General features: G+C 38.9%; 4 protein-coding genes across 8 annotated transcripts; 3 read left to right on the top strand and 1 right to left on the bottom strand.

Annotated features, from left to right (window-relative positions):
* Positions 1 to 25: 25 nt before the first annotated feature.
* On the bottom strand, positions 26 to 3,844 carry LOC120004898 (allantoate deiminase 2). The gene is made up of 11 exons (XM_038854240.1): positions 3,610 to 3,844; positions 3,054 to 3,157; positions 2,898 to 2,982; positions 2,665 to 2,781; positions 2,016 to 2,125; positions 1,832 to 1,937; positions 1,610 to 1,696; positions 867 to 1,109; positions 618 to 743; positions 373 to 534; positions 26 to 284 (listed from the first exon to the last, which is right to left on the bottom strand). The coding sequence occupies exons 1-11, from the start codon at positions 3,790 to 3,792 to the stop codon at positions 162 to 164; spliced, it is 1,446 nt and encodes a 481-aa protein (XP_038710168.1). The 5' UTR covers positions 3,793 to 3,844; the 3' UTR covers positions 26 to 161.
* Positions 3,845 to 4,045: 201 nt separating this feature from the next.
* On the top strand, positions 4,046 to 9,995 carry LOC120006445. Of its 4 annotated transcripts, none has more exons than XM_038856486.1 (8): positions 4,046 to 4,171; positions 4,595 to 4,700; positions 4,883 to 5,331; positions 5,911 to 6,093; positions 6,378 to 6,485; positions 6,793 to 6,993; positions 7,076 to 8,988; positions 9,300 to 9,995. In XM_038856486.1, exons 2-8 carry the CDS (start codon positions 4,622 to 4,624, stop codon positions 9,856 to 9,858), a joined length of 3,492 nt encoding a protein of 1,163 aa, XP_038712414.1. In that variant the 5' UTR covers positions 4,046 to 4,171; positions 4,595 to 4,621; the 3' UTR covers positions 9,859 to 9,995. The 4 variants fall into 4 exon arrangements, with proteins under 4 accessions (XP_038712414.1, XP_038712416.1, XP_038712415.1 ...); XM_038856488.1 differs by having other exon boundaries at positions 4,053 to 4,169; positions 4,590 to 4,700; XM_038856487.1 differs by having other exon boundaries at positions 4,053 to 4,191; positions 4,591 to 4,700.
* Positions 9,996 to 10,735: 740 nt separating this feature from the next.
* Positions 10,736 to 12,509, top strand: LOC120004902 (polygalacturonase QRT3-like). 2 transcript variants are annotated; one of them, XM_038854245.1, is made up of 3 exons: positions 10,736 to 10,948; positions 11,088 to 11,330; positions 11,434 to 12,509. In XM_038854245.1, the coding sequence occupies exons 1-3, from the start codon at positions 10,856 to 10,858 to the stop codon at positions 12,475 to 12,477; spliced, it is 1,380 nt and encodes a 459-aa protein (XP_038710173.1). In that variant the 5' UTR covers positions 10,736 to 10,855; the 3' UTR covers positions 12,478 to 12,509. The 2 variants fall into 2 exon arrangements, with proteins under 2 accessions (XP_038710173.1, XP_038710174.1); XM_038854246.1 differs by having other exon boundaries at positions 10,852 to 10,948; positions 11,036 to 11,330.
* A 70-nt stretch (positions 12,510 to 12,579) lies between these two features.
* Positions 12,580 to 13,920, top strand: LOC120004903 (RING-H2 finger protein ATL74-like). Its single transcript, XM_038854247.1, has one exon. The coding sequence runs from the start codon at positions 13,061 to 13,063 to the stop codon at positions 13,568 to 13,570; it is 510 nt and encodes a 169-aa protein (XP_038710175.1). The 5' UTR covers positions 12,580 to 13,060; the 3' UTR covers positions 13,571 to 13,920.
* The last annotated feature ends 1,116 nt before the right edge of the window (positions 13,921 to 15,036 follow it).

Below are 15,036 nucleotides of genomic sequence, written 5' to 3'. Positions count from 1 at the left end.
ACTTGGTTCTCCAGGCTCAAATTCATTGAGATCAAGTTTGCAATCAGATTAGGCATAGGGACAGCAAAAGAAGTTTGTACAATTGACCATCGCCAACATTGTGGGTCTTATTTTATCAGGATATTATTTACAGTACATCAATGTAAATTAAATCGTCTGATTTACATTTGGAACTCTAGAAATTTCACAATTGCAAGACCAGCAGCGAAAATATCATCATCCAATACATGTTCTGCAGGGGAATGGCTTACCCCTCCACGGCAGCGGACAAATAGCATTCCAGCCTGTTTAACAATCATGCATGGAATTACCACACGGCAGGAATTATCAACTTCAGCATCTGTTAATAGAGCCAAAAAAGAAGAAGCAAACCTTAGTGAGATGAGAAATGGCCATTGCATCATGCCCTGCTCCACTCATTAATATGGGAACCTCATCTTGTGTTTCCCTGGTCAATATCTTTAGTGCAGCATTGGCCGAGTCCTTCAGACGTGATATTAATTCGGAATCACAATTTACTGCACCTGCATCATGCTGAAACAGTACAGGGCAGAAAACATCATTCGCAGTGTAGAAGAGAAGAGATGCCCAAAGAGATATCTACACCACTCCCTCACCTTACGCTCAATAATGCAAGATACAGAGCGCTTCTCGCAAATTTGATACATTTGATTTGATAGTTCGTAAATAATAGCCTCACGTCCAATGTCTTCCATTGCACGTATGTCAACAGTAAATGTTACCTGCAACCACAAATTGAATATCTTTTACAATGGATAGGTGAAGGATAAACCAACCAACAGAATGTGATGTATGCTGCAAAGGCCTTGATGCCAATGCAGCAGCTTTCGGAGAAGATTCCTTACCTGGCCCGGAATGACATTACTAGCACTTGGCCATGTCGATATCTCCCCGACAGTGCAAACAAGTGATTTGGAAAGTGATTCCACTACGATATCATTGCAATGATGATCATAAGACAGAAATTCCTTAGGATGTTTGCAGAGACTCTCCAACAATACAATTAATTCAGCAGCAGCAACCATTGGATCCTGACGCAAGGACATTGGTACTGTTCCAGCATGCCCCTGTGAACCTCTCACTGTGACCTGCCAAAAATGTGTCATGTAGAAACTAGAAAAGGTCAACGGCAAGTTTACATTCTTCTCTCAGGTACATCCGAGAGCTAAGTTTACCGGTGGAATATACTGGGCAACAATACTAGAGACTTCCTTCCACTGACAGAGGAACAAGTCATAAGTGACTGAATCTGGATCAATTGATGATCCAACCACTACAAGCTTTGCTAAATGCAGCCATGTTATTCCTTACACATATATAAAGGAGCATAGCTAACAATGAGTGAGTTAAAACGGGGGAATTGAGCAAACATTAAGGTCTTCATATTTTCTATCCTTCAACTAAAACTTTTTAACAAATTTGTTCAAGCTAACTTGAATTGAGCCCTCTTCAGCCATTAGTACTTTATCAACCTAGTTGTTGGATTCCAAAAAAGAGTGCATACCACATACAAGAACTTTTTATTTTTGCAAATTTCATTATTTTAGCAATAAGAAATTCACATGTACTCTAAAATCAGGTTATGTACCTTAAGTCGACTCTGTCCAGCTATGCCTTTAACCACACCCAGGGGATAACCAACCCACTCCAAGACAGGTCCTTGTTCAATGTGAACCTGCAACAACATAATTTATATGGAAATAGTACACAACTGAACACTGAAAAATAGGGGGAGGGGTGATGATGCAGGGGGAGCGGGGGTGTGGTGAAGATTTAGCTTGTTCTCAAATAACTAGCATTAGCTATATACCTCTATGTACCCCCAAACAGACGATGGTTCATATTTGAGCTCTAGTAACTTCTCTTCCGTAATTTGGATGGCGTTCTTCCTTAGAACATCTTGCAGTGTTAAACCCCTGAAAAAGAGATAATATGTTAGTACGACCACAATAAGCAGTATTCCAAATGGGTATAAAATGGATCAGTCAAGGAACCTTTTATCAGATATATTCAATGCCGAAACTGGCAAAATCCCCGCTATAGCAGCACTGCCTAAGAAAGTAGACTGAAATCTAACTCCTTCCTCATCACTAAAAGCAATCACCTATATATGTGAAGTATAAATATCATCATTGCACGTGAAATAGTTGCATGATTGAAGTGCAATAGATTAGCAGTCTTGTTCCATGGTTGTGAAAATAAACAATTCTTAGGAACAAAACCATTTCCTGTTTCACATACAAGCATACTTGTTTTAGGTTACTTTTCGGAACATATAAATAATCAAGCGAACATGTGGCCCAATAGTAGAGTTGCGGGGTGCAACCTAGAGGTCATAGGTTCAATTCTTAACTCTCCACATATTATGTGGAGGTAAGACCCATGTACATCTTGCATGTCCTCGACCCCGCCCACTGCGGGAGCCTTGTGCACGGGTGCTGTCTACCAATCAGCATTGTCCAACAAGTTTCTCACATAAACATCCAATCGCAAAAGTCAGAATTTCCAACAAGATCTCACTGGCATGTGCAAAGTATATAGTGAAGTCCTCTATGAAAAAGTAATCAATGGCAACAGCAGTGAGAGTTCTAGAAAAATCTTGACGAAAACTCATGAGATGTCAGAAACTGATATTTTACTGACCTCAACTGGCCGTTTTAGTTTTCCAAACTGTCCATTTCTTTTCAAGAACTTTAATGCAGATATTGAAGAGATTATACCTAATGATCCATCATATATCCCAGCATCAACAACAGTGTCCTACATTAAAAAAAGAACCGTCAACCATCAGCATATAAGACATGGAAAAAAATATATATTTAATGCTGAAAAAAAAATCAAGTAGACTAAAGACGTATGGAAATGAAAAGCATCACCAAATGGGAACCAATTAGCAGAGCCTCAGCAGTTTTATTCATCCCCTCAACTCGACCATGTACATTACCCATATAATCCACCCACCTGAAACCAGTAAATGGGTCAGTCAAGAGTTCTAGAATCCAAGATAAAATGTGCAAAGAAAGATAGCTCACGTTCTCAAACCGGCATCCTCCATCCACACCCGAATAAGATTTCCTGCCCTCACAGAAGCAGGGCTCAAGAATGTCCTCTCAAGATAGTCGTCAGCATCACTAACCTGTCAATTACGCAACAACTTGAATCAATTAATTAAACAAAGACTTATAATTTCACATGTACCACCGTCATTGAAGCCTTGCAAAAGAAAATTGGCACATGCGTTTGTGGTTGCAAAGTAAGAACTCCTGATCCATTTACACCACCAGAACCTCAAAGGCCAATGCGACATCAATTGGGCAAACAAGTTGGAAACCTTCATACAATTGGGCTATTTTAATCCATTCAGATAGCTAAGGCAGTCAAACTAAAACCAAAATCTTTTAAATTTAATTTTTGTAACCACTAAAGTTAAAAGGCGAAGCAATTTTCTTTCCCTTTTCCATCCAAACTTTTGGTTGCAATTGTAGTGTTCATGGCAGCAGCACGTCATGATTGAAAAGGAAAAAACCTTGATAATAACAATCTTATGATGGTGTCGCAAAGGAGGTGTTGGGTTTTATGATTTTTTACCTTTCCAAGTTCATAGAGTCTCGCCACAGCCTCAGACTTCAATATTTCTGCATACAAATCGCTCCTTGTCCTTTCTGCACAAACAAGAGTACTTGATAACAGAATGAACGCCAAACAATAGAAGAGTCTCCATGAATTGAAGCTTTGGTTCAGGGAGAAACGTATTGTATCAGTAATCGCCATGTCTAAAGGGCGACAAAGAAAGAACAAAGAAGGCCACGCAACTCAATGCACTGATGGGTCTTGGAGCCACTTTTATTGTGGCTGCTGAGTGAGGCGCATAATGTGTGGGTCCCTTTGACTTCGTGGGCCATTATGTGACGGGCTTGCCATATGGGCCAGAGACGAGATTCCTTGAATCTAATGGGCCCACAACGTTCCTGCGCGGCATCACAGCACGAGCGTCCTTTTCATTTATTTATTTTTATTTCTTCATCAGAAATTCCACTACCCTCTCACTCTCGCGCCCTAACAAGCTTCTCGTCTCGCTCCCAATATTTTCTTGTTCAAAGACTCGGGAGTGCTCCGGCGACATCTCAGGCTTCAGTCTACGGCATCACGAGTGAGTTTTTCACTTATACAAGTAAGATTACTACACTCTTTGTTATTGCTCTCTCCAATTTTCTTGTTTCCGTTTAAGGAGGGGGTAAATTCGAAGAAACGACGACGATTCCTATTGTGGGATTATTAACTAGCAGATATCTTAGTCTATTTCAGTGAATATTACTTTATTGAACAATTAACAAGTTCATATGCGGTGTTAAAATATTTCGATTTTCATATTGTTCGTAATCTGGTGAGGGGCTTAAAAAGTTGATGTTTTTATACCAATGAGTGCTCATTAGTTTTTGATTTTTTGAACCTTCGAGTCAGAAAGAATAATTACATGCGTCTATGGGCTTTCCCTTGAAACATTGTATGATTGCCGTCTCTTTGTGAAAATTCCATATACATACCTTTATATTCTTTTTGTGTTGTTTGACAGAAGTAGGGTTCTTTTGGTGAAGAAGTAATGATGGAGAGGATTTCTGCTGCTTGCGCCATGGAGTGGGGCATTGAGCTCGAGAAGGCCCTTCGCTCCAGAAAGCCTGGTCAGAACAACCTCAATCTTATTATTTATGTATATCTCTTTTGTTTTTCATAGGAAGTTCCGATAGAAATTCTTCAATATTTTCCTGCAATAATTTGGTGCTACGTGTTGGAATTGATTCATTGTGCTGGTTTTTTTTTTTTTTTTATTTGATTCGTTTACCAAGTGCTCATCGTTATGCAGGCCTATCAGTTCTAGCTATATTAAAGATGGGGCCAAGACTTGTGCAGTGGAGTGGAGAACCAGAGCCGACAATGGCGGTGTATGATATGTTTGGCTTAGTTCCCGGGGAAGATAGGCTATTTTGTAACAGCATCCTCTTACGTCTCGTGGATGCTTTTAAGTCTGGCGATAAACCTATTAGACTCTCTGTTGTCAAGGTTTTCCTATCAGAATATAGGCACCGCAGGAAAAAGAAGAAAAGCAAACAATGCAAGGGAATTTTGTCAAAGGGAAGGTTACATAACCATGTGGAGATGCTCAAAAGAGCAAAGTTTGTCTTCGACACTGGTGATGTTGAATCAAGAGCTCTAGCTTTAATTCTTTTTGGTTGCTGGGTTGAGTTTGCAAAAGACAATGCTCATATACGATACTTGATACTTTCCAGCCTTGTCTCATCTGATTTGTTGGAGGTGAGGTCAGTATCTTTTATGCTATTAAGCTATATGATATGTTAGGGAAACTCAGTTGCGATTATATGTAATTATCACTGTTATTCTTCAGTTCATGAAAACAATTAACCTCGCTCGTTTAAGCAAGTCTAGGATATTCTGAGTAAGGATGGGTCATATGCTTACATATCATATTCTACTTAAAACTGCCCCACACGATGTAGTCATTATACATGGTTAAATATGACTGTATGTAAACATATGTGGTCACATGTGTTCACCGGTAGGAAAATTTTTATTGCTAGAGCTGTATTTGTTTCTTATGTTGCAATATCAGTCATGTGAAGCACTTGTGGCATACTATGTGATGTTTCTGAAAGCAATAGAGCTTTCACGCTATAGTATAGATTAGGTCATTCATACTTTAGGAAATTGACTTGAGATGCATGGAAAATGGACTCTAGTCCCCATAATTTTACTTGAGGTCAGATCTCATTTCTACCTCACTTTATCTACCTTGACTATCGTCATCATTCAATCGAAATTTACCTTAATAAGACTGATTGGATTTAATCGGCAATCCATGATTGGTCTCTACAGGTTAAAGCATCTTTATTTGCTGCTGGATGTTTCTGTGAGTTAGCAGATGATTTTGCAGCTGTTGTCTTAGAAATACTGCTTAATGGATTGGCTTCATCCAGCTCCTTGGCTGTAAGGTTAGCCGTGGCTCGAATTTTCGCAAAGTTGGGATGCTCATATTCAAATGCCAATAAAGCTTATAAGGTTATCTATTCTGTTCCACCTCTTTTCTCTTTTTGGTAACAAGCTTACCACAAAGGGATTGTTTAAGTTGTCATGGGACTTGATTATTTATTCTTACTCTCTTTCTATGTACACATGTAGATTATATGATTTATTACAGGCTTTAATTTTTAACTTTTGAAGTTTGAACTCTTTCTGTTGTGGAAAAAGAATCGTGCTTCAATTTAAATCTCTTATCAGCCTTTCCTTATGTTTACCTATTTTTCATGGGACTGTCAAATTGTAATAACATTGTAATACTACAGGCAGGTCTGAAGCTGCTGTCAGGCTCCTCAGATGAGGATTTTTTGACTGCAATGCTTGTTTCACTGTCAAAACTTGCTTCCAAATCAACACTTCTTCTACCCGAACAGGTACATATCAAATTCCTTGGAGATTTTGTGTATGTTAATACTTCTAGATCACTTAGTTTGGCCTTGGCCAGGTTTACGGTAATTTGTTTCTGTCTTTCTTAATCAGTTCTTAGATTGCTGTGGTGATGCCATATGAAGTTCAGTTTACGGTTATAATTTGTGATGACTCTGGAAGGGTTTTAGTTTTTGGACTAGGACCTTTGCCTATGCCTGTTTATGCAAATCACTAATAGAGCCGTAGTCTTCCATGCAAGAGGTACTTAATGGTTTCCTCCATAGTTTTGTTTAACATGTGATTTGGACACAGGTGGATTTGCTTTTAGTGTTTCTTAGCCAAGAAAGAACTTTGCGAATGCGAGCAGCGGCACTAAAATGTCTACGTTTCCTCACCACTAAAGGAGTTTACCACCCTGTTAGTGCATCTGTGAAGAACACACTGGTTGGCATAGCAGATGATCATGGACTTCCAGTAACCATGCAATGTGAAGTGCTACAGATTTGGCATAAGGTAATCTCTCAGATCATGTAAAGAACATGTCCTTTGGATGGTTAACTTTGTAATCTATTTACTGATGTTGATTGAATTGCAGATGATTTTATATACATCCCCTGATGTGCCTTGTGATGACATGCTTGAATTTTCTCATTTGTTTGCCATTGTTGAGAATTCAACTGAGCCTCCAATCTTGTCGAAGAGCCTTTTGGCTATACGTATTCTGAAAGATGTATTAACCAAGCTGAGGAGAAGAATAGGGACAGGATCTAGCAAGGTTGGTTCTCCTTCTTTGTCATGGCAGGTTATATCCTTAATTATTGATCAAATGATCTTTCTGTTGAAGTCATTGTTGGAGCAGTCTCAGTCTGAGTTTAGAGAATTGCGAGAAGTTCAAAGCCTACTCATACCTCTTTCTTCTCTTGTTGGAGAACATCCATATCTTGGTGTTTTGGTGTTGGATAAAATTTATACATTTATTCAATCTTTGATGGATGTGCTTGGCAGTGTCATGGCTGCAAGTCCAGAAGGTTCTTTGGTTCAAGACACTCAGGTTCCTGAGAGGAGGAAGAGCAGAGTCATAGTCTTGAAGCTGGTATGTTTTGTGTATGTAATGCTAGTAAACTTCCTTGAAAATCTTTATGAAGCGGGTGGTATCAATACCCAAGTGCTTGAAAAATTGAAGATATTGATCGAGTGTATACATAGGTGTAAGTTATTTAACTTCTATACACACACTTTGTATTCTCTGCTGTTGCATTATCAAAGCCCTTGGGGTTGTATGTTGCCTGTGCGTAAGGAAACTTGTGTTATCAATAAAACAGTCATAAAGCTTCAAAATTACTTTGCGGAGCCTGAAGTTTTCAGCCTTGAGTGTGCAAAAAAGATGTTTGAAGAGCATGACAACTGGTCTGCTTACAAAGCTGGGAAATATGCAGCATGCCAAGGAGCATGGGCCACAGCGACTTTTATATTTATGCAGCTGGTGAAAAAGGTCCAATCTGGCTTCTTTTGTTGTTGGTTGAAGTCATTGGCCCAATTTGCTTATTCTGAGTGGAAAATTAAACTGTTTGTACTGCCAAACCAGGGATCCAGTTCAGTAGACCGGTTAGAGATGAAAGAATTCTTGGAGAGACTTTTTTTGGATGGTTTTGGTGATATTAATTTAGGTGCCACTGGGAATTTAGATCAGGTTGGTTGTACTGAAGTATTTGTGGAGGCTTACAATGTTCTTTGCTCTTCAAGAGAAATTTTAGAATCTTCATGTACAGTGCAGTGTCCATTGTCATTCCAGCTATGGTTTATGTCCAAAAGAGCAAAGGTTTTAGAAACTGTTGCGGACACGCTTAAAATCTTGGGTTCTATTCCAAGTGATAAGGATAACTTAAGGAATGCTGGAAATGTTAAAGACCAATTTTCAGTTGAGCTTCTCAACATTTCGCGGAAACTCACCCAAATTTCTTTAAGGTTGAAGAGGCTAGCCCAGGAATTTGATCTAATGGTCTCATCCTTCATTGGGATGGACAGCAGAAGCTCAAGTATCTTATCTACTCTTGCATTAGGTTGTTCTCTATTGGCTTTTAGCTCTGGATTTGCTTGTTTCTTTCCCAATCTGCTGGGCAGTGAAACTTTCGGTAGCTTTGTTGTGGAAATCTCAGGGAGTTGTCTACATGCAATGTTAACGCAAGATTTAGCTGGCCGGTTATGGCATAAAGACAGTGAGATATGTAGAGACCTTTGTATCCTTTCTGAGGCCTGCGCACAGCCCAAGAACTGTTTTCACTGGCAATCCAGAAGTCGAATTTTTAATGTAGGTGGTGGTATGAGAGATACTCTCACGATTTGTCGAGATGCTGTTTCTCACTTTCTTTGCTTGCAGAATCAGGCCAACAAAATGCAGGAGGAACTTCCATTCCAAGTCATTGAGGATGGGTTACAACTTCTGTCTAACATTGTTATGAAATGGACCTGCATCCTGTTCAAGATTCCAAAGTACTATTTTGAATTTAGGTAAGCTAAGCAGTCTTCACGCAGTCTATCTCAAAATTTAACATACTATATCTTGACAAGAACAACTGTTATCTGATAAAACCATTCTGTGAAGTTAATTTGTTGGTTTTCAACTTTTCATGTTATCTAATTTGGAGTATCGTATCCCATAGGGATTTGTCTGTTTACATGTGTATTCGAGTTTTCTTTTATTTTTTCTTCTTTCTTCGTCGTCTTTTTGATGGGTAATCAATTTGTCAGGTAGTAATAGAATGGTTTTGTTGGATTACTCTAATGGCATTCTAACAGGGGAAATTGACATTGAATTATAGGCCTTGCATTGGATCAGAGCTCTTTGCCTTTAACACTCGCAGCAGCATCCCAAATGAGATATCAGTCGTTCCTGGCTTCCATCTATCGCTTAATCTTTGTCTTCAATTGAGAAATGTACCTCCGGATCAGCCAGTTTCGCTGACCAAGTTGCACTGCATCCTCTGTTGTAGAGTGTCCTTTCAGGAGCCTAGACAGAATGGAGAAAAGAGGGAGCCGGAGCAACAGTATTCCCGACCTTGGAAAGATGAGAATGCAATGGTAGAACTGAATGAGAAACTCTTTTGCTATGTGTCCAAGTGTTCAAAAAGGTCTGATAGGGAGAACCCAGCGTGGGACAATGATGTTGAAAGTGGGATTGTAAATTCATTTGTAAGTTTTGAACTAAATGAGAGGGGTCAAGGATTCTCAAGTTGCCTACTTGATGTTTCTCATTTTCCGTTGGGTTCTTATAGAATCAAATGGCATAGCTGTTGTATTGATAAGCAAGGTCGCTACTGGAGCCTCTTACCTTTGAATGAGGGACCTGTCTTTGAAGTGCGAAACCCCGTTGTTGCGTGAAAAGTTGTGCATTTCTTTGAGCAGGTAAATGCCCTGTTGAGTTTATTATATCTTCTGAATTGGCGTTGTAGACCTTTTCTTCTTTCTGTTGTCGTTTAAAACATGAATCGAAGCATTAGAATAGTTGATTGAGTGTACTTGAGTTGATGATCAAGTCTTAATGCAACAAGTTCTGACACCCACTTGTATTGGGCCTAAAGCTCATTACTTAACCGACAGATGTGGTTTGCGGGTATTGTATATGGTCCAGGGTTTTTTCGTTGGGATGGGGTCCGGTGGATTGGTTTTTTCCTTGGGTTCCTCGTCAAAGAAAAGAGGTGGTCTCGAATTGCAAAGGCCCTTTCAGACCCAAAGGTTTACACGAGCCTTGGATATGTTCAATTGTTCATGTAGTTAGATAGGCCCACTTTCAAAATTTGAACTTCGAATGGGCTTGGATTGAACTTCAACCTTTATACGTTGGGCCTTATTGGACTACCCATGGTTCGGCCCACTAAGACCCTAAATGGCTGCAAGCCTGCTTATGGCCAAGGTGCTAGAGAGACTACTAATGAAGCATAACAGCATAGCTGGCATCAGGCATCAGCAATTAATGCAAAAAAAAAAAAAAAAAACATTAAATTCTCTAAAACGTGTTAAAGATTTGAAACTCCTAATCTGTTTCTTGCGTAGGTTTCAAGGATCGGTTTGTAACCTCATTCTCTTTGTTGTTACTTGTAATTTGCAGGCTTTGTAAATTTGTTATGTATTACAGGACTTGAAGGCTGTAATGCCTTTTCAATCAACATTTACTCTCAGTAAAATCTTATTTAAAACAAACAAAGAAAGAAAGAAAGAAAGAAGGAAGGAAGGAAGGAACGAAGAAGACATCATGGCAAGAAATCTTGTGATACTTTCATGGTTAGTAGGATTAGCAAGCTTTGTCAACATTCATGTATATGGGACTTCGAATTCTCATGAAGGTACATTTTTCAGAAATCCTCATTATGATGATCATATGAGAAAATATCTCCTATTTAAGGCATTCTTTCTCCATCAAGATTCAGTTCCATTGGTGTCATCTGCACCTATATTAGCTCCAGCACCACAGGTAATATAATCATGTCTTAAACTTGCCATATATATAGTCTTTTTCTTCTTTTTTGGTTCATAGAAATTAATGTTGAATCATATGTAGAGGTACTTACATGTTTGATCTGCTGGTGCTGGGTGGTCATATGTTCATGGAGGCTACAATGAGAGCACATGTTTATCCTGTGACATCTTACGGAGCGGATCCTACGGGAAAATCAGACTCCACAGAAGCAATTCTAAAAGCAATAGCAGATGCATTTCAGATTTCAGCAGAAACTGATGGATCTCTTATGGAAGGAATCCCAAATCTTGGAGGTGCACAGATTTTTCTTGAAGGTGGATCTTACCTGATTAGCCGGCCCTTGCGAATACCAGCTGCCAGAGCAGGAAATCTTGTGGTATTCCCAGAAAACAATTTTTGGGATTCCTTTATTTTCACAATTTGATCAGTTGAAGACCTTCTTTTTTCTTCTTTCTGTTTTGTTGAAATTTGATGGACAGATTCATGGAGGAACATTAAGAGCGTCGGCTGATTTTCCGACAGACGGGTTTTTGATCGATTTATCAGCAAACCAGAATGTACAAACCAAAGTGAAAGGTAGGAAAAAAACCTCAATACCATCATATAGTTATGAGTACATCAGCCTCAGAAGTCTTATGTTGGATTGTAACTACAGAGGAGGGGGCATTAGTGTTGTGAATTCACTTAGGACTACAATAGACAACTGTTACATTGCACATTTCCGTACCAGTGGGATTCTAGTCCAGAAAGGTCATGAAACCTACATCAGAAACAGTTTCCTCGGCCAGCACATCACTGCCGGTAAACATGAAGGCGAAAAAGATTTCTCTGGTATAGCGATCAACCTAATGGGAAACGATAATGCTGTCACGGATGTGGTAATATTTTCTGCAGCTATTGGGGTAATGATTTCAGGGCAGGCTAATACACTATCTGGTGTTCATTGCTACAATAAGGCAACTGGGTTTGGTGGTGCTGGTATTTATCTTAAGTTGCCTAAATTAACACAAACCCGGATCATTAATTGTTACCTTGACTACACTGGAATCATTGCAGAAGACCCTGTACTACTTCATATCTCTAGCAGTTTTTTCTTTGGTGATGCATATGTTCAATTGAAATCAATCAAGGGGGTTGCTAAGGGTGTCACCATTGTTGACAACATGTTTTCTGGATCGAACAAGGGGGTTAGTATCGTTCAACTGGACGAATCCATTAAACCATTCAAGGAGATTGATCAAGTTGTGGTTGATAGGAATGTTGTGAAGGGAATGAAGGTCAAAGCAACAGCTGCTAGAGGTTCAGTAAAACATACTGGTAAATCATGGACAGTCGATTTTAATTGTGTTCTGTTATTTCCTAACATGATCAAGCATGTTCAATATTCGTTTAGCAGCACCAGTGGCGGCTTGTTCCCTAATCACGCCTTGCGAAATTCTTCGCAAAATCGTGTTCTGATAGAGTCAGATGTTGCTGTACCTGCAACTGTTTTTGTTACAGTTGATCAAGCCACAACATTTTGAAGGTTGATCTCTTGTACAGAATTTTGAACAGAGTGGAGATTTGATGAGGATGTAAATCCATTGTTGTTGTAATCTGTTGTTCAGAAGACATCTATACATTATAATATATGTATACATATAGTTTTAGTACTTGTAGGCTCTATTTCAGTACAGTTTTTAGTGAACACAGTGATTCCTTCTCTGCAAGTGCCTTGTGTCCTATCTGATATGATATGAACTCCAAAATGGTTACAGAAATTCTTAATAAGAAAACCATTATCTTCTAATCCTCAAATTCCTGTGTGTTCTCTTTTGGGACACATTCATAGTGGGGATTTGGGTAAGCTCCACTTTTTCCCAAAAATTTGATGTCCTCCTGCAACTTTATATAAAAACAACCAATAGGAATTATTATAAATTCTTTTTATCTCTGCCTTTGAAGGTGCATAAAGAAAAAGGTTGGTCAGTGGATTATCAAGAAAGCATATCCCATGCCACCATACCTTTCCATCATATACCACCACAATCAATTGAGACTTGCTGGTCTCTCTTTGAGTTCAGGACTTGTTTCCTTCTGTGTGTACCATGTGTTCTTTCCTTCTTAATGTCTCAACCATCTCCATCTCCAAACTTGGGTCCTTCCTTAAGCACCATTCCTTGCCATGAATCCCAAGAACACCAAGCCATTGATTTCAATGTCATGGTTATTGTGGCTGCTTTGTTATGTGCCTTGGTTTGTGCACTAGGCCTAAACTCTACGTTACAGTGTGTGTTTCAATGTACACACCGCGCGTTAACTGAGCCGGTGCAATGGATGACCTCTCGGAGACTGAATTCAGGGCTTAAGAAGAAAGAAATGGTAGCTTTGCCCACATCAACTTATGCATGCAACTCTGGTTCACCATCCTCGATTTCAGGCTGTGCTATTTGCCTAGCTGAGTTTTCAGAGGGAGAGAAAATACGAGTCCTGCCCAAATGCAACCATCAGTTTCATGTTGCTTGCATTGATAAGTGGCTGCTCTCTCATTCTTCCTGTCCTACTTGCCGGCATTGGCTCAAATCTAAGGACTCTGTGTCTGCGCCTTCTCTGGATGAGATTGTCACTGCCCCATGAAGCTGTCTTAGTGTATCAGTACTTAGAAGTTGTAATTTAGCCAAGGGAGGAAATCTACTCTCTTTGAGTTCTAATCAGTAAACATGAGATTCATGTTTTCTGCGACAAACCAAAGTTGTATCGACTAGATTGTCATACATAGAGGGCATTTTCTTGCTACTCTTCTGGACCTTCTTGTTTTATCAATAAGAAAGTTGGGTGTGGGAGTTTCTTTTTCTTCTACTCTTTTCACAAAGAGACTTTTCAATGGATTATTAAAAATGCTACCTTGAAATTTACCACCAATACATCTCCATGACATGATCAGTCTGCAACTTTGTAGAGGTTCTCACCATATGGTGAGAAGGTAAAACCTAAGTACGGAAAAAAAAAAGACAAGAAAGAGTGAGTTCTGCAACTGATAATCTCATATAAGTCTAGCTAGTCCGAGAAACTAATTATCGTACTGGTTAGGAAAGGTTCCTTCACCAGCAAATTTGCTGCATCCACTAGCTGATGTGAAAGAAAACAATCTGTGGATGTAGAAACGACATCCACAATAAACATTGATCCTGATCCAGTGCACACATGAGTCACCACCAGAAATAAACTCGTGTATAACTGTATTATATAAAGCATAAAATTCCAGAATTCAATAGTTCACAACTGAATCAAGCAAGGGACATAAAAATCTCTGTACAATGTACGCACAATCTTGAGTAGAATCTATTGCAACAACCATTGAGGTGTTGTTTTCACAAAATTCTGGGTGTGTAGGGCCATAAAACTCTGTCTTTACTAGGACAAAGGCTAGCTTTTCATATGATTTAGCATTGAAATTGACCCCCATTTCCACCACGGAACTTGCAAAACATGGCACGTGAAATATCTTCCAAGTTTGTAAAAGCTAACATCATTGGGGTAAGAATTTTCTTCATGAAGTCATTTTTTCAATGCTCTAGCATCATTTGGATTCAAAAGTTGAAGCAACATATGGAAGGGCATAGGATATCACTTTGGCAAGTCATCTAAGAATATCTAGTCATTTTGACAATTATATCTATCACTCAAATACTCAAAATATTCATATTTCACTGTAAAACTTAAAAACAAACAAAAATTACAAATAAGTGGAAAGGAAAAGAAACAAAAATTATTCACATTTAGTTCTATTATTGAACACTAAATGATTTTTATTAATATTATCATTTCCCCTCCTACATACAGCAGCTGAATTTTGCAAGCACAACCTTCCCAACTTGACTGCATTTTGCCACCCTATGAAGGAAAACAGGATTGAAACCCAGTTTTCAAGCTTTCAATTTGCTATGTTTTCTGGACAATGTATATCAGATTAGATGATCGAAAGGGGAAAATTTAACAAAACAATCAAATCATCTTCGTTAAGCCAATAAACAAAATCGAACGGAAGAATAAGATTCATATGAGAAAACCCAGATGGGATACAAACCGAATTGACGAGAAAA

This window comes from Tripterygium wilfordii, chromosome 9 (genome assembly GCF_013401445.1).
Source record: "Tripterygium wilfordii isolate XIE 37 chromosome 9, ASM1340144v1, whole genome shotgun sequence".
Classification (NCBI taxonomy): domain Eukaryota; kingdom Viridiplantae; phylum Streptophyta; class Magnoliopsida; order Celastrales; family Celastraceae; genus Tripterygium; species Tripterygium wilfordii.
This window is presented reverse-complemented; position numbering and strand designations above follow the sequence as displayed.